Source organism: Nerophis lumbriciformis, linkage group LG04, assembly GCF_033978685.3.
Source record: "Nerophis lumbriciformis linkage group LG04, RoL_Nlum_v2.1, whole genome shotgun sequence".
In the NCBI taxonomy this organism is placed as follows: domain Eukaryota; kingdom Metazoa; phylum Chordata; class Actinopteri; order Syngnathiformes; family Syngnathidae; genus Nerophis; species Nerophis lumbriciformis.
The window spans coordinates 13,181,727-13,205,119 of NC_084551.2; the positions used below are offsets into that span (position 1 = coordinate 13,181,727).

General features: G+C 36.9%; 1 protein-coding gene across 28 annotated transcripts in view; it reads right to left on the reverse strand.

The window, feature by feature from the left end:
- Positions 1-23,393, reverse strand: part of rims2a (regulating synaptic membrane exocytosis 2a) — a 343,114-nt gene that overhangs the window by 11,855 nt on the left and 307,866 nt on the right. Inside the window, exon 1 of one of the 28 annotated variants that reach the window (XM_061949347.2) lies at positions 563-1,992. The exons of the other annotated variants lie outside the window; for them this stretch is intronic. Coding sequence (XP_061805331.1) covers positions 563-707 — 145 coding nt within the window. The 5' untranslated portion in view covers positions 708-1,992. Of the gene's footprint in view, positions 1-562; positions 1,993-23,393 lie in introns of those variants that run through there. 28 annotated transcript variants of the gene reach the window in all.

Below are 23,393 nucleotides of genomic sequence, written 5' to 3' on the forward strand. Positions count from 1 at the left end.
GGCAGTGACTAGGATGGCAGAAGCTGGATTTGTACTGGAAACCCCTTAACTTCTGGACGATTGCGCTACCATCTGAGTCACGCTGCCCAAAATGTGAGGGTTCAGATGATGAAGGTTGTTTTTTTTGGCAGAAAAAGAAGGTCAATACTGAGGATGACTCATGACGGAGCAATTAGGTCTGGATGGAGTAGAACAGCTTGATTTAAATAGAAGTTTTTTGTATCAGTTCAATATTGAAATATAAGACTAATGCATCATAAAACAAAATACTGTAAAAGGATTTAAGTACACAATAAAACTATTGGATACACAACTATAAATTATATCCAATCACTTGTTCCAAATACTAAATCCCTGGTTTTCATTAGCTGAGTATTTCCCTACAAATTGAGAGTCCGGCCTGGCGAACAGAATGTTGGCACGTCCAACATTCAATTCCTATATTACCTTGTCTGCTGAGAAAAAGTTTGGACACACTCAAGCTACCGAATACAAAGGTGTGTCCAAATCCTACAAGCCTTTCCTCCTAAAGCCCATGCAGCATCCCTCGGTCTCCTCTTACCTCCATCGTCTTCATCGAAGGAGTTCATGCAGGGGAAGTAGACCGCCAGGGCTTCGAAAGATGCGGACAAGCTCATCTTGCTTTGGGAGCGCTGGATACGCATCCCGGCAACAGGAGCAGAGGTGTCATGTCCCTGCCTGCCCATGGTGACCGGCGGCTTGCTCTCAATGCAGCGGATCGATTGAGCGACACTAGCGAATATCAGGTTTGTGTTTGGAGATCGATTCTATGCTGCTGCCTGGCCTGAGCTGTGGATGCTCCCTCTGTGGCTGAGTCTGCTGTGCGTCTGATGCTCCCTGCAGCACCTCTTTCTTCTGCTGGGAGGGGAGAGAGCTGCACCACCCTCCACCAATCACAGGGCGTCTCTACCGACCGTATGGGTGAACACGCTCTACCTAGAGATACGCCCCCCCTCCTCCTCCGAGTCCATTTGCACCAATTCATTTGCCTCCATTGACTTGTTCTTTTCCACCGCTGCTAGACTGTGCTGTTCACCGCTGCTATATTCATTCTTTTTCATCACTATCATATTTTCCAACCCCTCCTCCTCACATGCTAACCACAGAGGCCAGTGAAAACAAGCCGTCATCATGCCTGCCAGCAGCCACACTCGACTCGGAACGTGCCAGATCCAGTGCCTTTATTGTTCCCATTGCCCTTACTACCATAACACAGCTGTGTTGACCGAGGAGGAATTATTGTTTGCGCAGAAATGAGAAATCCAGAAGACGGTCACGTTCGCATGCTCGACATTTGCCATCCATCAATAGCTCCTTGTTCAGTTTCCCTTCAACAATAACACGTGCCCACAGAAACATCACAGATGTTTTGTGTGAGTTAAAGTCAAACGGAGCCAAGAATGAACCCTTTTTGAGTTCCACTTTGACATGAGGACATCTGAGGTCAACCTGTTTTAAACCTTTAGTTTAAGACTCCCTTAGTTCTGTTTCAGCACCCCTGGGTTTGTGTTTCTTGGTTGTCATGGGTGCTGATTATTTTCACCTGTGTTTTGGACGCTCACCTGATCCCGGGCACTAATCAGAGAGCTATTTATTCCTACCTTTCGCCACACTTGACCTGGCTTTCTTGTTTGCTGTAAGCAACAAGTTCCGTTTGTGTATACCTTGCTTCTGGTGCCTATGCCTGTTTATCTTTTGATTCATGTGCTGAGTTTCGCCTTAGCTCCTATATTCACAGGTTTAATATTACAGTACGAGGGATTAGGGATCAATACCGACACAGATCACATGTATCGACTGTACATTTTGCAATGTGTGTACCGTAAGTGCTATTGGCAGTTTAACAATATCAACACAACATTTGAACTAGTTCCTTGTTCTCTTTTAATCTATTCAATTGTTTGAGCAAAACAAAGTCATCCGTCCATCCATTTCCTACCGGGGTAACTGGGAAGCCTATCCCAGCTGCACTCGGGCGGAAGGCAGGGTACACCTCATTGCAGGCAATACGAGACAATAACAAAACAAAAGCAAAAACTACTACCTGCTACCCATTTACATCCTTTGCTTTTGCCCTCAGAGTCCTCCTGTGTCCACGGAATTATTCCCTAAGTTTATCCCACATTAGTTTTTTGAGAATGTAAAAATATCGACTTAATCCCATGGTATCGTCACTGCCAATTTATGGATCGATCTGCCTTCCTAGTATGTGTCGTCTATTGACTGTGACAATGCTGACACGCCAACAGTTATTGTTATATTATCCTCTCTTGACTCTAGACCAAGGTTTTTTTTTAACTTTTTGACATGAGGGCTATTGGGCTAAAAATATTTGGCCAGGGGCAGAAAGTCGACTGTATGTAAAGTAAAATTATATATATATATATATATACATACACGCACATTTAAAGCCTATGCATACAGTATATATGTATAAGTACATGTGTATATACAGTACAGGCCAAAAGTTTGGACACACCTTCACTTCATTAAATGCGTTTTCTTTATTTTCATGACTATTTACATTGTAGATTGTCACTGAAGGCATCAAACCTATGAATGAACACATGTGGAGTTATGTACTTAACAAAAAAAAAGGTGAAATACCTGAAAACGTCTTTTATATTCTAGTTTCTTTAAAAAAAAAAGCCACACTTTGCTCTGATTACTGCTTTGCACACGCCTGGCATTCTCTCGATGAGCTTCAAGCACACCTGTGAAGTGAAAACCCTTTCAGGTGACTACCTCTTGAAGCTCATCGAGAGAATGCCAAGAGTGTGCGAAAAAGAAATCAGAGCTAAGAGTGGCTATTTTTGAAGAAACTAGAACATAAAACATGTTTTCAGTTATTTCACCTTTTTTTTGTTAAGTACATACGATGTCAATGAAAATAAAGAAAACATATTGAATGAGAAGGTGTGTCCAAACCTTTGACCTGTACTATATATGCATGTATATTTTAATAACATTTCAGTTTGTGTACTTTTTGAGCACATTCAACAATACCTTGATAATAAAGATAACTGTGATCATTTTGTCACAATAACTGCGTTATGAATTGTTGAAATCATTTCATGCAAGCTGCTCCTTACAGTGTGAGCAAGAAGAAAAAAGTTGTCCTTTCAAAGAAGGGCAACCTACTTCCAAGAAAGAACCACTTAAAGCGCACAGTTTATTGGTAGTTTTCGTCTGGGTCAGCACAGCCAACAACAACAACTCTAGACATACATCTGGGGGAAATTGGACTAAAAACAAATTAACTAATTGGGTCATTTTAAATGGGCACTCTTATGGTGTTTCTTTTTCCTATCAGTTTCAGCCTAGGCTTAGACTGCGTACGTTGGTTGGTGTTTTCTCAGCTTCTCCGGTGGTTGGAAACAGACAGCCTGACAGTCCTCTGGATAGAGTTTTGAACAGACATCCATGTTCCTCACTGACTTTACCCGCCAGAAAAAGCAGCAGTTTGACATTTCTTATAGATAATCAAACTATTCTTTATATTTTCTGCATGTAAAACTATAATTATTCTCTAAAAATTACATTACATTAAAATAAAGTCCTAAAGTCAGTATTTTTGCCTCCATGGCCGGCAAAAAAAACATTTTTCTTACAAGTATCATCACCGTAAGACTGGAGAACAAGGAATAGTTAAACATGCTACACTACACACCCTAGGTGTCACGGTGCCGCATGATTGCGGTTGTTGGCACGATTCTAGGACGCAGACAAGCAGGCGGTCTGCAAGCAGAAAGTCACTTTCTTCGGTACCAAGCAGAGTATCATAAGCAGAGAGCACCGGTGTGGGACGAGTAGTCAACCACGGGTGCAGAAGATAGCCATAAGCAGGAGAAGAATAAGGGAAAAAGGAACTAATTTAAATATCCATTGATATTGTCGCCCTTTTGTGATAAAAAGGTTTATCATTTAATGATCCTAAAAAATGTAAGTACGAACACTGGTGTGACCAATACTGCCTCTGTAACTAATTGGTATTGGATCGATTAGGGGTGTGGGAAAAAATCGATTTGAATTAAAATCGCCATTCTCATGTTGTACGATTCAGTATCGATTCTCATATTTAAAAAATTGATTTTTTAATTTTTTTTAATTAATTTTCTTTTTCTTTTTTTTTAAATTAATCAATCCAACAAAACAATACACAGCAATACCATAACAATGCAATCCAATTCCAAAACCAAACCCGACCCAGCAACACTCAAAACAGCAATAAACAGAGCAATTGAGAGGAGACACAAACACGACACAGAACAATCCCAAAAGTAGTGAAACAAAAATGAATATTATCAACAACAGTATCAATATTAGTTACGATTTCAACATAGCAGTGATTAAAAATCCCTCATTGACATTATCATTAGACATTTATAAAAAAATTTAGTTAAAAAAATATTTAAAAAAAGAACAATAGTGTCACAGTGGTTTACACTTGCATCGCGTCTCATAAGCTTGACAACACACTGTGTCCAATATTTTCACAAAGATAAAATAAGTCATATTTTTGGTTCATTTAATAGTTAAAACAAATTTACATTATTGCAATCAGTTGATAAAACATTGTCCTTTACAATTATAAAAGATTTTTACAAAAATATACTACTCTGCTTGCATGTCAGCAGACTGGGGTAGATCCTGCTGAAATCCTATGTATTGAATGAATAGAGAATCGTTTTGAAACGGAAAAATATTGTTTTTGAATCGAGATTCGCGTTGAATCGAAAAAAATCGATTTATAATCGAATCGTGACCCCAAGAATCGATATTGAATCGAATCGTGGGGCACCCAAAGATTCGCAGCTCTAGGATCGATACCCAAACTTGTAGTATCGCCCAAAACTAATGTAAAGTATCCAAACAACAGAAGTGCTTATTACATTTTAACTGAAGTGTAGACTAAACCATGTTACAACAGAAAGTAAGCAATTATCACAGTAAATATGTTGCTGCAAATGTATTAGCAGCCTTTGCAACTTGTTTCGAATTGACTCTTATTGTGTGAATGTTCCAAAGCATTCACACAATTTCTACACCAAAATGTATCTATTTATTATTCAACTTCAACTTCTTTTTCTCCAGATTTTGGCGCGCTCTACCTTCCACATTCTTCACCCGATTCAAACCGTTCCAACTTCAAATTGTTTAGCCTATTCGGTAATTGCGGGCTTGTTCTTGACAAACTGACAAAAATTCCCAGATTTCCCAGAATTCCAGGTTTTCCGGGACATGTTTCCCATTCAAAATGAATTGGCCATTTTTCAAACTTCCACCATTTCCACAGTTTTCAACCAATTCAAACCATTCCACCTTCAACACATTCCACCTTCCAGGACTTTCCAGAATTCCTGGTTTTCCAAAACCCTATTTTCACCCTTTTTTCTGGTGATTACTCCTTCCACATTTTTCAACCCTTAACCGTCCAAACATTCCTTTTAATCAGGATAAAAAACAATGTTGTTCTTTGAACCGGAAAAATTCCCGGTTTTCCCGAAATTCCTTAATACCATTTCTCAATTAAAAATGTACTACTTCAACATTTCTCGACCAATTTGAAAAATTCCAACACCAACAATTTCAACTCATTCAAAACATTCAAGTCTTTTAACATTTTCCCCAAAAATTACAGTTTTTCCCGAAATTCCCAAATTTCCATGAAATTTCCATTGAAATGAATGGGACATTTTTCAAAGTTCCAAAGTCAACTGTTGGCTTTATTATAAGAAAATGGAAGAGTTTGGGAACAACAGCAACTCAGCCACGAAGTGGTAGGTCGCCGACTTTCTGCACAGTCAGTTGCTACAGAGCTCCAAACTTCATGTGACCTTCCAATTAGCCCAGGCACAGTACGCAGGGAGGTTCATGGAATGGGTTTCCATGGCCGAGCAGCTCTACCTAATAAATACATCACCAAGTCCAATGCAAAGCGTGGGATGCAGTGGTGTAAAGCACGTCGCCACTGGACTCTAGAGCAATGGAAACGCGTTCTCTGGAATGATGAATCACGCTTTTCTGTCTGGCAATCTGATGGACGAGTCTGGGTTTGGAGGTTGCCAGGAGAACGGTAAATTTCGGACTGCATTGGGCCGAGTGTGAAATTAGGTGGAGGAGGAATTATGGTGTGGGGTTGTTTTTCAGGAGTTGGGCTTGGCCCCTTAGTTCCAGTGAAAGGAACTTTGAATGCTCCAGGATACCAAAACATTTTGGACAATTCTATGCTCCCAACCTTGTGGGAATAGTTTGGAGTGGGCCCCTTCCTCTTCCAAAACGCAAGGTCCATAAAGACATCGGTGACAGAGTCTGGTGTGGATGAACTTGACTGGCCTACACAGACTCCTGACCTGAACCCGATAGAACACCTAGAACGGAGACTGAGAGCCAGGCCTTCTTGACCAACATCAGTGTGTGACCTCACCAATACACTTTTGGAAAAATGGTCCAAAATTCCTATAAACACACTCCGCAACCTTGTGGACAGCCTTCCCAGAAGAGTTGAAGCTGTAATAGCTGCAAAAGGTGGACCCACATCATATTGAACCCTATGGGTTAGATGGGATGGCACTTCAAGTTCATATGTGAGTCAAGGCACGTTGCCAAATACTTTTGGCAATATAGCGTATATCAGGATATCGTAGGGGTGTAACGGTACGTGTATTTGTATTGAACCGTTTCGGTACGGGGGGTTCGGTTCGGAGGTGTACCGAACGAGTTTCCACACAAACATATTAAGTAGCCGCCTAAGCTAAAGTCTTAACAAGCTGCTCCGCTTCCTTCTGCCTGTCTCTGTCAGAACTCTACACAGCACCCAGCATTGTCCCACCCACACAACCATCTAATTGGTTACAAACAGAGCGGTAACAGCCAATCAGCAGTGCGTATTCAGAGCGGTAACAGCCTATCAGCAGTGCGTATTCAGAGCGCATGTAGTCAGTGCTTAGCGTTTAGCAGGTAAGCATCAGGCAGCGGACTCTCCCCAAATTATAATAAACACCTCCCAGTCAACTACTAGTAACATCACTATGAGCCCGTTGACGTTCTAGAAACATAAACGGCAGCTTCAGCTCGCTCGCAGTTCTGGCTTGAGGTGAAGGCTAATTCGCTTTTAGCGTAACGTTAGCTCATTTTGCGGTGTGTGTGTGTGTGCGCGTGTGTGTGTGTGTTACGGACAACAAAGCCCTGTCTGCCTGTTATTTCACTTTACCTATTTCTGTGTTGATTAAGCTGTGTTGAAGCAGCAGAAAATGACATTATGTTAAATGAAGAGTTTCTGTCTCTGATAGTTGATATAATAATGTAACTGCATCATAAAGCCTACATGAACTCCATAATGTTCAGGGATGAATATTCTCTCCTATTGCTATTGTACTATTTTTTCAGCTATAGATACATTAATCATTAGTAATGGAGCAGCCTAGTTTTGAATGGCAGGGTCCCTGCTATCACATGTTGATAAAAATATAACATTCACATAATACAAATCAACTACAGGCTTCCCAAATTATGTAATAAATTAAGCATAATGAGTTGACTTGAAACTGTTTAATGTTGCACTTTTTATATGTAGAAGAAAAGTTTTGTCATTTTATTTAATCTGAGCAACAACTTGAGGCAGTTTAATGTTGATTAACGTGGGCAGAATTATTATAGTGTTCCCAATGTTAAAAGGATAAAGCCATTGTTTACAAATCTTGTCATTACACATATATGTTTTTGTTTCTGTAATGGTTGATACGCCACCAGTATGTAGAAGCTCTAAAAAATAGTGTATTTTATATGCAGAAATGTATTTGTATTGCTTTTCAAGAATTTTTACTGTATAACAGCATGTAAGCTTTATTAGTTCCCGTTAAATGCGTTACATTATAGTCGTTTACATTCCCGAACAGACAACTTAGGCGGTTATGCTTAAAATGTTATACTATATCATTGTTTATTATGTCATTAATATCCTTATTTGCGTTATTATATAAATTATAACTGAATACAACTTCAACTTGATATTCTATATACAGTCGTGGTCAAAAGTTTACATACACTTGTAAAGAACATAATGTCATGGCTGTCTGGGTTTCCAATCATTTCTACAACTCTTATTTTTTTGTGATAGAGTGATTGGAGCACATACTTGTTGGTCACAAAAAACATTCATGAACAGCTAAATTTTTGTTTCATCTGACATCGCATGGACAAAGATAAGACCTTCTGAAGGAAAGTTCTGTGGTCAGATGAAACAAAAATTTAGCTTTTTATCCACAATACCCAGCAATATGTTAGGAGGAGAAAAGGGGAGGCCTTTAAACCCAGGAACACCATTCCTACAGTCAAGCATTATATTTTGTTGTTTTCTTACTGTACCGAAAATGAACCGAACCGCGACCTCTAAACCGAGGTATGTACCGAACCGAAATTTTTGTGTACCGTTACACCCCGAGGATATAGATTTTGGGGTGCATCGTCCTTTCTTAAGAGGTACCACTGTAATTATCACTTTAAACTTGTTCATTGTTTGACACCATTTCAGTGTATATCATAGTGCAGGGGTAGGGAACCTATGGCTCTAGAGCCAGATGTGGCTCTTTTGATGACTGCATCTGGCTCTCAGATAAATCTTAGCTGACATTACTTAACAGGATAAGTAATGAATAATTCAGCTGGTAATCACAGTGTTAAAAATTACGTTCAAAATATCAATCAATCAATCAATCAATGTTTCTTTATATAGCCCTAAATCACAAGTGTCTCAAAGGGCTGCACAAGCCACAACGACATCCTCGGTACAGAGCCCACATAAGGGCAAGGAAAAACTCACCCCAGTGGGACGTCGATGTGAATGACTATGAGAAACCTTGGAGAGGACCGCATATGTGGGTAACCCCCCCCCTCTAGGGGAGACCGAATGCAATGGATGTCGAGTGGGTCTGACATAATATTGTGAGAGTCCAGTCCATAGTGGATCCAACATAATAGTAAGAGTCCAGTCCATAGTCCAAATATAAAACATTCTCATGCATTTTAATCCATCCATCCGTTTTCAAAGTCGCATTAATGGTAAGAAGTATTTTATTTCTTATTGGTTAGCTTCAGAATAACAATGTTATTAAAAAGAATAAGAGACTTATTATACTGTAAAAATGTTGGTCTTACTTAAAAATGCACGCATTTAGTTGTATTCAGTGTTAAAAAGAATATTATATGGCTCTCACGGAAATACATTTTAAAATATTTGGCTTTCATGGCTCTCTCAGCCAAAAAGGTTCTCGACCCCTGGTATAGTGTATATTATCCCTCATCTGCAGTGTCCTTTTACCTTGGTAGAGTTTCTTGCAGGAAATGGGTTTTGCCGTGTGCCTCCCACACCATGCAACAATGTGACAGGTACAGCAAAGATGATGAGAACAAGTGCAATTTCCGTAATATATTTGATTCGATTTCAAGACAAGCAGCACAGCGGTAAATGATATTAGGCAGTCTAAGAAAGATGGGGGCAATACACCATCCTTACTTACAACAGCCAAGTAATGATCCAAGTCAAGCAAGAAAGATACAGCCATTAGTTTCCCGTCTGTCTCAGTCTCCACCGCCAAGTGCGTCAAAGGACACGTGGCACCGGTGGATGGCGCTTCTTCAAACAACACACTCAGCACGTGTTCAACTTTTGCACCTTTTAAAGTTGATTCGCAACCATCCACTTGCTGCACGTGCACAGAAGGGAAAAAAAAGAGGTGTTGGGATATTTTCTCAGTCTGACTTGCAGCAAAGGTGACATGTGTCCAATGATTACACCTTAATTAGATCTGCTGCGAATACAAATAAGTCCTGCTTTGCCTGACAATACCGTGTTTATTCAAGCTTCCAGCGTCAGCGAGGTTAATTACCACAGTATTTATGAGCGTTAAATTAGAATTGAATTGATGGGAGGACGAAAGGGCGTATTTTTCTGTAAAAGATGCCAATTACTTTGGTTGAAGCTTTTTAATTAGAGCTGAAAGGTTGGAGACTTTCCATTTTAGGTCAGGAATATGCGCTTGCTTCACAGCAGCATGACTAATACAGTTTACCACTAAAGCACCCTGACACGTATGCAGTCCCCAGTCCTAAGGGACAAAACACTACATGACAGGAAATCCCAAGCGCCTCACAGGAAAGGAATCCGAAGAATTTGAGCAGTTCTACCGCGACGGGAAGAGAGCGTAACATCCCAGAAGTGTCGCGGAAAAAATCGCCTTGATTGGTCGTTCAACACAACTCGGTGAAGTGCTAGCAGACGCACACATTCTTACACTTACAAACGTGCACATAGCCAGACGCAGCATCATAAGGACAGTTCCCTCCTGCACGCCTCGACATAGTCCAGTCTTACCATCTGCATCCGTCACCATTGTAGATTGCCAAATGAATAAGACTAGGGATGTCCGATAATGGCTTTTTGCCGATATCCGATATTCCAATATTGTCCAACTCTTTAATTACCGATACCGATATCAACCGATACTGATATATACAGTCGTGGATTTATGTTCACTATTTTTTTTTTCCCCCCAAATATTTTTATTGAATTTTGCAGACAGTACAGTATGATGGATCATGGCAACAGCAAGTTGAGGTATCTGTGTCAGGCTTGTCCCTGACAGTTTGACTGTGTTTTAGTTTTTTCTCTGCGTTTGTCTTAGTTTTCTGTCAGCGCTTTTATTTTGTCTTCATTTCCTGATTGTCTCCCTGAGTGCTGCTTCCCCTCAGCTGTGGCTGATTGGCACCTGGCCACACCTGGTGTCAATCAGGCAGCTGCTATTTAAACCTGCCTTCTCCTCCAGTCAGTGCTGGATTATTGTCTTTCCTACTTGTTGATGCCAGTGTAGCTGTAAGCGGTAGCGGTAAGCTATTTATTGTAGATGTTTGTAGTTTGCTGTCTTTTTGTTTCTCGTCTTCCAGTTCCTGTTTTCCTGGCATCCTGTTTCCTGTTCCTAGTTCCTGGTTTGTGTTTTTTCCTTTATTTTATGAACAGTAAATCTTGTTTTCCCGCACAATGCCTTCCACCTTCTCTGCATCTTGGGGTTCGTGTCCTACAAACTCTGACAATCTGCACATTTTACAATATGTAACATAATAAACCCCACCCCTTACAATACCCACCCACTTTAATTCCCAAGGTAATTGTCACCTAGTGCCCACAACAAATATAGACACACATGAATATATGCAAACTTAGATTCAATCTAACAAATATATTAAAGATAAATAAAAGATAAATAAGGTAAAATAAATAAATACATACTACATAAGATATGCAATAAAATATAACGTAAAAGTAAATAAACACAAGGAATGAGGGTGGTGGTGGAATTAACATATTATTATGCCTAATTTGGACAACCAGGTATGGTGAAGATAAGGTCCTTTAAAAAAAATAATTTAAAAAATAAAACAAGATAAATAAATTAAAAACATTTTCTTGAATACAAAAGAAAGTAAAACGATATAAAAACAGTTACATAGAAACTAGTAATTAATGAAAATGAGTAAAATGAACTGTTAAAGGTTAGTACTATTAGTGGACCAGCAGCACGCACAATCATGTGTGCTTACGGACTGTATCCCGTGCAGACTGTATTGAAATATATTGATATATAATATAGGAACCAGAATATTGTCATGTCTGTGATCATGTTTTGTTTAGTTATGTTTTGCTTGGTTTTTGGACACTTTTTAGTTCTTGTCTTCACTCCCTTTGTCACCATAGTAACCATTAGTTTCACCTGGTTCACATCGTCATGTCACGCACCTGTCTCACGTTTTCACATTTTGAGTCACGCACCTGTTTTCACTAATCATGTCATCACCATCATCATGTATTTACCTTCACGCCATGTCCGGTCCAAATCATTTGCACCATGGGAAAACAAACCACGCCAAAGTCCAAGTCCTGACAGGAGTCACAGGACTAATCATGTCATCAAAGTCCAAGTCCTGACAGGACTTGGACTTTGGCGTGGTTTGTTTTCCCATGGTGCAAATGATTTGGACCGGACATGGCGTGAAGGTAAATACATATTTAATTTTAACACTCAAAAAAGGAATAAACAAAAGGCGCGCACAAGGGCGTAAGTACAAAACTTGGCTATAAAAACAAAAACTCGCACAAAGGCAGAACTATGGACAAAAAAAACAAAAGACACTAACTGTGGCATTAATCAACAAAACTTACTTGCGATGACGTGAACAGGGCAGCATGGACTATGAACATGAAACAGAGTGTCAGGAGTGTGTCAAGAGTGATGTCGCCAGGCTGACTGCCTGGCAACTACAGGCTTAAATAGTGATGACATGATTAGTGAAAACAGGTGCGTGACTCAAAATGTGAAAACGTGAGACAGGTGCGTGACATGACGATGTGAACCAGGTGAAACTAATGGTTACTATGGTGACAAAGGGAGTGAAGACAAGAACTAAAAAGTGTCCAAAAACCAAGCAAAACATAACTAAACAAAACATGATCACAGACATGACAAATATTAATAACAGAAAGAAACAACTCTTTTGTGTGAATGGGGGAGGGAGGTGTTTTGGGTTGGTGCACTAATTGTAAGTGTATCTTGTGTTTTTTATGTTGATTTAATAAAAAATAAAAAAAATAAAATAAAATAAAAACGATTCCGATAATAAAAAAAACTATACCGATACTTTCCGATATTACATTTTAAAGCATTTATCGACATCTCTAAATAAGACGTAATATTTTACTATTCACTATTTACTATTCACTATTTACTATTCATTCATCCTTCCATCCCTCCATTTTCTACCGCTTATTCCCTTCACTCATTCATTATTCATTCCAACTTTTGTGAATGTGTGACAAAGCGTCCATGTTTTACCAACAACTTCACAATCACTCATCTTTTTTAGCCATAAATACTATTGTTACGTCCTGACATCCTCCTAATGAATACAATAAATAAATCAGGATAATTTTATTGTATTAGTTGGGGGGAAAAATAGTTTGATATAACGCCATCCCGGGAAAAATGCCATCAGGATTGTATGCCCACGTTAATATCGAACTTTCCGTTTCAGTTTATTTCGAACAAGCATACAATACTATTACAATGTAATGCATCACATATTTCCAGTGGTTTCATTACAGCACGTCCAAAAAGGAGTAGGAAGTAGAAGAGCTTATCTAATCCTACCCCTTTTCATATCATAGCAGTTTTATCCCATTTCTTTATTTTCTGTAACAGAACAATAAATAAATATACAATAAGTAAACAAATATTAAATACATAAATAATCATTATCTAATTTTTGTTAAGGTTCATTATAATTCTTCTTCTTTGTACTTTGTGAACATTTGTAGTTTGAACTGTCTCTTAAACTGAATTATATTAGCTCCTTGTCTGATTTTTTTTGTTTAAACCATTCCATAATTGAATTTCAAATACTGAAATGCAAAAGGTTTTAAGTGTTGTACGTGCATACAAATGTTTTTAATTAGATTTTCCTCGAAGGTTATATTTCTCCTCTTTTGTTAAGAAGAATTGCTGTACATTCTTGGGTAGCAGGTTATAGTTTGCTTTCTAAATAATTTTAGCTGTCATTGAATTTCAATATTTTCAATTCAATAAATAAAGGGTTTGTATGTTCTCTATATCCAACATTATGTATTATTCTAACTGATCTCTTTAGGAACACGGTTAGTAAATAAAGTGTATTTTTGTTGTTGTTTCCTCATATTTAAATGATAAATAAATAAAAAATAAATAATAAATAAATAATAAATAAATACATAATTTCTACACAATAACTCAGATATGTAACACTAGTGAGCAGTAGAGCTTTCTAGTCCAGAAAATATTTTCCTTTATTCATTATTATGTTTCTTGCTACTTTATGTTGTATATTTTTTACATGAGGTTTCCAGTTAATTTTATCATCTATTATTACACCCAAAAATTTGTTTTCTTGTATATATATATATATATATATATATATATATATATATATATATATATATATATATATATATACTTAATCTATTTGTATTGGTTTTAGACTTTCCCTTTGAGCGCATATACTGCAGCCTCTTGTGATAATAATAATAATAATACATTTTATTTATAAGGCGCCTTTCTGGGCACTCAAGAACAATATATATAACGATATATTATTTGTCGTATAAATTGTAGTAGAATAATTTCGAAAGTGGTTAAAAGGTCTCCTAATTTAGTTGCTGATATATGTGGCAACATATTGCGTCATTTCCAATTGTATTATTTTTTTAAAACTATTATTAATCGACTAGCTAATTTGTTGTTAATATCTGTTCAAATGTACTTTTTCTTCTGTTGTTTGGTTACTTCACATTAGATTTGGGAGATACTGCAAATTTGGGTATTAATACAATACCAAGTTGCTAAATGGGCAATATTAGTCACACTAATGCTGACACTTAAACTTTTTAGGCTCATTAAATGTTTAATTTTTTTTTCAAAAGTGTAATCCGACAAAAATAACAGGTTGGCGTTGTAATAATATATCAATTAATATTCCCTTATAGTCTTTTATCACATTAAAAAGTCATTAATGCAATATAATAAAAAGCAAAAACTACTACTGACTCTTATTGTGTTCATAAACAATAACAAAACATTTTTATGTGATAATAAAAAAAAATCAATCCAATCACTGTAGTATTGACTATATACTAATACTCTACTTGGTATCGTTACTGTCAATATTTATATTGTTTACATTCTAAAGCTCTAGCTTAGCTGTGAGCTATGCTTTCTTGTATCCTCCTACGGCATGAAGTGTAGCATGTTTAGTCATTCCTCGTCGTCCAGTGATAATAATACTTGGAATAACCGCAGTTTATTTGTCGCCAAAAAGGTGTGGATTAGCGAATTAGGCTGCACTATGGAGGGACGTCAGCCGTTAGCTCGCTAGCAAGGGAAGATGAAAAATTGCATTGAGGAGGCGGTCGTTTGCGTGTCGACGCCAAATTTGCTGGACACAGCGAGAATGTGTTGTCAACATGCATTATGACAATAGTACTAAAAGTTTTATGGTCGGCCAAATATATATAATTCATCATCATCTATATCGCACAATTCCACATGAAAGATTCCTATACTGAAAACTGGAAATCAGAAGGAGCCTGAGGCTCACATTATTGACTAAACTGGCCATATGCTTCACGTCTCATTAAGTTCCTCATGACAGCTCAGTTAGATGTTTTTGGAGAAGGCAAGAAGAGGAAGTTTATATTTTTGGTTGCAAAAATCTAAAAATGTAAAATCGGAAGTTATTATTCAGTCAGAAGCACATCGGCTCGGTGGTCAGATATTGCATGTTCCATCTACGCTTAAGTAAGTTCTCACTAGGTGCATGTGTGTTAATTGAGCAGTACCATCCATCCTTCATCCGTCCTACAATATGTGATGCATCAACTCCATTGATTTGCACTTGTGGGGCATCTACTCAATTTAGAGATGCAAACCTATATGTGTTGACTGTAAGGCAAATTTACTAAACCGCCCTGTGAAGACGCAAAAAAGTCTCTAATTTTATTTTCAGGCTGTACACTACAACATGAATGGTGACCTTGGGAGGCGGACTCTTGAGCTTAACAATATCCTGCTGAGAACCAGTGGACTCTGCAGTGGACATTTCATTTTGATCTATTTCTTTTGCCACAGTTAAAAAATAAATAAATATATATATATATATATATATATATATATGTATATATATATATATATATATATATATATATATGAATATACTGTATATGCATTTACATATAAATATACATTTGTGTATGTACACATATATACACATATGTATATACATATATACACTTATATATTTATATACATACATTTACATGTATATGCATGTACTGTATGTACACATATATACATATATGTATATACACATATATATTTATATACATATATACATAAATATACATACAAATATACATATACATATGTATACATGTATATATATATATATATATATATACACATATATATATACATATATACATACATATATATATACACACATATATACATACACATATATATATATATATATATATATATATATATATATATATATATATATATACATACATATATATATACACACATATATACATACACACACATATATATATACACACATATATATCTATATATACATATATATATACATATATACATATATATATAAATATATACATATACATATATACATATATATAAATATACATATATATAAATATATATATATATAAATATACATATATATATATATATATATATATATATATCCCAGCTATCCTAGACAATCCCAGTAAGGAACCAAAAAAAAGTCATGTGTTAAGAATAGCCAATGCTGGACGCAAACCAGGAACATTCTTGTCTTGTCTTTTATAAATGTAATTCATGTTGCAGTATTAGCAGGACCAGCTTGACTTTACAAAATGTGAATTAATTCAAATGGTTGACACAAGATGAGAAGCATCACTACTACTCCCAACACCCTTTCAAATGATATCATACTATTATGAGTGCAACAACCTGAAGATCTATAAAGAGTCTTCCGTAGAAGTTGCTCACGTGCATTTTGAATTTACGACCAAATTCTACTCAGGAGGAGATCTTAAAAGGGTTGGGAATAGTGGTGCTAGTAAGTAAATTAATAGTATATTGACAAGATGAATATAAAGGTGCTGTTGTATTCCTTTTATGCATCATCCTGAAAGCAGCATGTCTGTTCCAAAGCTCTGGGAAATTAATTAGTAGCCTCAGCTGGGTGAGGAGCAGCTGAGTTAAGATGAAATACCTCTGCTCAAAGTTAATCTTTTTACGACAAACTAAACACTCGTTTTGAACAATGTGTTGGTCTCAACAAGTTTTGCTTATTATTACTGGAGACTGAAGCGTTTGAAGCCCACATTCCTTTGGTCCATTTTATTGCACCCTAAATTTTGGACTATAAGCCGCTTCTTTTATTCCTTGGCTTTGAACCTTGCGGTTTATAAAACATTGCAACTAATTTATGGATCTTTGCAAATCATTAAAAACAAAACAAAACAAATACACTAAATAGATTCATTATTGTTTTTGCTATGGCGCCATCTTTTGGATGAGTTTGCTCACCGCAGGTGCTGCATTGCCCTTCTGTTTAGACTGAGCCTTCAACCGGAAGTAAAAGTCCTGTTCCGTCTTCCAGCTGCCCATAGGGGGTCTCCTCGTATTGATTTTTCATTCATCATTCCAAGCAATGTTTGTAAGTTTTACAGTGTAACTACAACAATTCATATTTACTACACCTTCCCATGTGTGATGTCTGTAGGAGTGTTTTCATGCATTTTTGTACGTGCTATCGTAATGTAATAAAGCTAGCGTCATTAGCATTAGCTAATATGGTTGCTAACACATTTACGAGTGTCTGTGTTAGTATTATTAACTTACAAAGGCTTTCTTTTTATGTTGTTTCAATTTCGTAAATTCCCAAAAAAAAGGTCACTGCGTACTTATTGAGTCTATTTAGCTCAGGGGTCCCCAAACTTTTTGACTCGGGGGCCACATCGGGCTGAATATATATATATATATATATATATATATATATATATATATATATATATATATATATATATATATATATATATATATATATGTATGTATATATATATATGTATATATATATATATATATATATATATTCATTAGGGGTGTGGGAAAAAATCGATTCGAATTGCGATTCTCACGTTGTGCGATTCAGAATCGATTCTCTTTTTTTTTTAAATCTATTTTTTTTATTTTTTTTATTAATCAATCCAACAAAACAATACACAGCAATACCATAACAATGCAATCCAATTCCAAAACCAAACCCGACCCAGCAACACTCAGAACTGCAATAAACAGAGCAATTGAGAGGAGACACAAACACGACACAGAACAAACCAAAAGTAGTAAAACAAAAATGAATATTATCAACAACAGTATCAATATTAGTTACAATTTCAACATAGCAGTGATTAAAATCCCTCATTGACATTATCATTAGACATTTATAAAAAAAAGAAAAAAAAGAACAATAGTGTCACAGTGGCTTACACTTGCATCGCATCTCATAAGCTTGACAACACACTGTGTCCAATATTTTCACAAAGATAAAATAAGTCATATTTTTGGTTCATTTAATAGTTAAAACAAATTTACATTATTGCAATCAGTTGATAAAACATTGTACTTTACAATTATAAAAGCTTTTTACAAAAATCTACTACTCTGCTTGCATATCAGCAGACTGAGGTAGATCCTGCTGAAATCCTATGTATTGAATGAATAGAGAATCGTTTTGAATCGGGAAAATGTCGTTTTTGAATCGAGAATCGCGTTGAATCGGAAAAAATCGATTTTGAATCGAACCGTGACCCCAACAATCGATATTTAATCGAATCGTGGGACACCCAAAGATTCACAGCCCTAATATTCATATATATTCCGAGCGCGATGATTTCACGTTATCGATGGGAAAATGCATTTTTAGACAATTTGATTTGCCTGAGCGGCTAGGAGACACCGAGAGGGACAGGCGGTAGAAAATGGATTAGAAAGGACAGATTAAAAAACTATATATATATATATATATATATTTTTTTTTCAACTTAGGACTTCTCGCGGGCCGTATTTTGGACGCTGGCAGGCCGGATACGGGCCGTAGTTTGGGGACCCCTGGTCTAGCTGATTGGAGAGCTAGCTTCAATCAATCAATCAATCAATGTTTATTTATATAGCCCTAAATCACAAGTGTCTCAAAGGGCTGCACAAGCCACAACGACATCTTCGGTACAGAGCCCACATAATGGCTAGTGGGTCCATGACTTCTGTTTTGTCTGATCAGCTGTTTTACTGCCGTGTTACAGACACGATTTGGAAATAATAAAGGTATGTAAATAAACATTTACAAAATCTTTCTGTGTGAATAACTAATTTCACAACGTATATATCTGCAGCTAATATATGGAAAATTATTTTTCTTATGAAATTTAGTGGGTGCGGTTTATATTCTGGTGCGCCCAACTGTCCGGAAAATACAGTATTATCCACGCCAACAGGCTTTCATGACTCATGGACAATAACCATCAAGGGGGAAAAGGGCTATGTAAATGTGATCAGCAGTTTAGAGTGAGCAATCAAATACGAACATTTAAGCACTGTGAGACATGTGAGAAATAAAAGGTTAAAAACACATATTTTAATAGTTGTGTTTTTAACCCTACAGCCCAAGGAACCTCATTCCATTACAGTCGCGTAAAAATAGTAATATGTATTAAAGTTAAAGTTAAAGTTAAAGTACCTAGGTGTGGCGAGATTATTCTCTGCATTTGACCCATCACCCTTGATCACCCCCTGGGAGGTGAGGGGAGCAGTGGGCAGCAGCGGTGGCCGCGCCCGGGAATCATTTTGGTGATTTAACCCCCAATTCCAACCCTTGATGCTGAGTGCCAAGCAGGGAGGTAATGGGTCCCATTTTTATAGTCTTTGGTATGACTCGGCCGGGGTTTGAACTCACAACCTACCGATCTCAGGGCGGACACTCTAACCACTAGGCCACTGAGTATTACTCTCATAACCAGCGTCCTCTGCAGTAGACATGTTGGTCTGATTCTTTTGTCAGAGTAACACATTTCAGGGAAAAATAGCGACACATGGCGCTGGTTCTTAGGAAAATATAACACATTTTTGTATAATTATAAAATAAAAATGGTTCAAAAGGTTCCTGCAACTAACCTTCTTCTAAATGTTTCTTTTAATACAGCCACCATTTAGGCAAAACCTTGTGTTGGTTGCAGTCATAAATCCAATAAGTCTTGAATGCTCCAAGACATTGTGCAACTAAACGCATTGAAAACAACTAAGCCAGAGTTCCAATCATCCATTTTCCAAACCGCTTGCTTATTTGGGGTTGACACTGTGTGGACCTGACAGCTGTGACACATATTAGACAACCACCTGCTTTGAGGAAACAAAGCAAACCACTATTCCACTGCCCTGTTTAACCAACAGAGTTAAACATGACTTCTAAAAAACCTTTTACTGAGTTTCTATGACCACATAAGTTTATTCTCTCAATGGGACCTCTGAAAACTAATTATTGCAACACTAACACTACATTATTATGTGCACACTATTGTTCTTCTGGTACTCATTGGTCTAAATATGGGCTGCTTGATAATACATTCCTTTAATTCAAAGTAAAATTAAGTTTACATCTGAAATGTGTGGTGCCTTTTTAAAACAAACAAACAAAAACATCATACAGGCACACTTAGAAACATCTTTATATTTCAGTTCCAACATATTTAAGGCTTGATCTACTAAAGGTTTGCGTGTATCAAAACACGTACAAACTTGATAGCACACGCCAATAGGGATGATACTCGAAACCGGTTTTCCCGGTTGTTCGATAAGAAAAGAACCGAGTCCTCGGACTCGAATCCCTTTTTGAGAAAAGGTACCCGTTACCGAGACCACTATAGCAAAGAAAAAGAGTTGGTTCTTTATTCGAATCCCTGGGAACGAATCCCGATATTCCGATATTGATGCGAAATGACGTCACGTAGCTCAGTCATTGGGCGCAGATAGGGAAAGCAGGAAAAACAATGGACCGGAAAAAGCGCTCCAAGGTGTAATAAAGTTCAAAACAAAAGGTATAATCCAATGAATAACTTTACTAAGAGATTTGAGCAGGGTACAAACACATGACCAACACTTTTACGACCAACCGGAAACATAGCAACCAGGCTAGCAACGCACCTCCTTTACGGCAGCTGTCGCAACGTTCTTAAAGCAACCGCAGCACATACATACATCTCCCTTTTTTAACTTTTGTTTTTCTTTCCTTGTAAACAAAACAAAATCACACTGTATATGTGTTGTCTGTCTAATTATAAATAATGCAGACAAGGTGTGTTGGCTGAGTTCTTGACGTTTACTTTCACAGCGTGCTCATAACCTCATTCTTAGCTGCCGGGTTGCGACATGCAACAACACTTTTCGGGGTTACCGCGCATGCTCGTCACTCCCGTTGCATGCTGGGTAGTGTAGTTGTTATATTCCCTAGCTCATAACATCACATCTTTCCCCCTATAAAGAAATTATGTTAACTCAATAAAGTGTATTTCTTTTTTTAGCTTTAACTCTTCATTTTTTAGCATTGTAACCACATTTGCAAACAACTTTTCTCTTCATAGAATCTTCTTTCAATAAAGAAATAAAGTGCAAAAATGTCAAAGCATCATAACAAACAGTTATGTCAAATAGCAGCAGAAGTGCACTTTTTGGAGAGCTGTATTATTTTCAGTTTTGTGCCCAAGGGACTGATTTTATTCAACACTATATTTTTATTCATACACCTATAGTGATCACAGAGATAGGTTGTTTTTGTGTTACTGTATATATTTGTTTTTCTGAAAAATCCCACTTAATATACTTTGGGTAACAACAGTCAATATTTATTTATTTTGTTTTATTTTTTTAGGGGGGTAGCAGTCAATATTTATTTATTAATTAGATTTTTTTTTTCTTATATAAAAAAAGTGAGCTTTTGTTAAACCAAATATTGTGTGTTTTTTTCCATATACAACAACCTATCTGGACTCGATAAGAGAATCGATAAGGAATCGGTTCGATAAGAGGATTCGATAATAGGCTCGAACTCGATAATTTCTTATCAAACATCATCCCTACACGCCAAGCTGATCAACTAAACTGGTGCCCAGACGATTGTGTCTGTTAAGTGAGCAAAATAGAGAGTGCAATCCATTTAGCGTGTCTGTCTTCACAAATAAGCAGAATGTAATGCAATACTACTTAGCACACTACTTAGCACAGGCAATGTGATTCATCAAAAATAAAACCGTTCTGCGGCTGCTGCTTTGCGTCTCTATTTAGTACGTCTAGAGCAGTGGTTCTTAACCTTGTTGGAGGTACCGAACCCCACCAGTTTCATATGCGCATTCACCGAACCCTTCTTTAGTGAAAAATAAAATGTTTTTTTTTTCCAATTCAAGACAAAGTTATATGTTTTTTTTACTGGTGCGCAAAATGCACCGTGCATTAACATCACCTTGTTCAAAGAACAAAACCAACACACTGCATAAACTCACAACAAATTACATACCTGCAAATCAGATGGAAATTAGAGGGAACATTGTTCGGGGGTATCCATAATACGCCGATAGGGAGAAGTTTTTATATACACGATGTGTCAGGTGTGTCTTGACCTCCTCCGAACCCCTGAGGCCGACTCACCGAACCCCTAGGGTTCGATCGAACCCAGGTTAAGAACCACTGGTCTAGAAAGAACGTACAAACTGGTAGTTGCGCAGAAATGAATGTGGTAAAGGAAGGAATCGTGCTGCAGGCATATGTCTATATATCCTATGTATGCTTGTCAAAATACCGTATTTTCCAGGCGATAAGGCGCACTGAAAATCCTGTTTTTTTTTCAGAACTCGACAGTACGCCTTATAACCCGGTGCACCTAATGTAAGGAATAACTTTGGTTGAGCTTACCCACCTCGAAGCTATTTTATTTAGTACACGGTGTAATGATGAGTGTGACTAGTAGATAGCCGTCAGACATAAGAGATACGTGTAGGCTGCACTATGATGGCAATATGACTCAAGTAAACAACTATTTATATCATGTTTATAAACTCAGAAAATATGTCCCTGGACACATGAGGACTTTAAATATGACCAATCCTGTAACGACTTGGTATCAGACTGATACCCAAATTTGTGGTATCATCCAAAACTAATGTAAAGTATCTAAACAACAGAAGAATAAGTGATTATTACTTTTGAACAGAAGTGTAGATAGAACATGTTAAAAGAGAAAGTAAGCAGATATTAACAGTAGATGAACAAGTAGATTAATAATTCATTTTCTACCACTTGTCCTTAATAATTTTGACAAAATAATAGAATGGAAAATGACACAATATGTTACTGCATATGTCAGCAGACTAATTAGGAGTGTTTGTTTGCTTACTTACTACTAAAAGACAAGTTGTCTTGTATGTTCATTATTTTATTTAAGGACAAAATTGCAATAAGAAACATATGTTTCAACAATTTTGGTAACGGTACCAAAATATTGGTAACGGGACAACACTAGTACACACAGTCACTTTATACTTTTTATAGTCACTTTATACTTTTTATTGTCTCATTTTTTTTACATTGCCTCTTAGAGTGGTCTTAGGCCATATTGTATATTGCATATTGTGTATATAGTGTTGTTTCTGTATATTGTGTGGTTTCTTCTTTTTT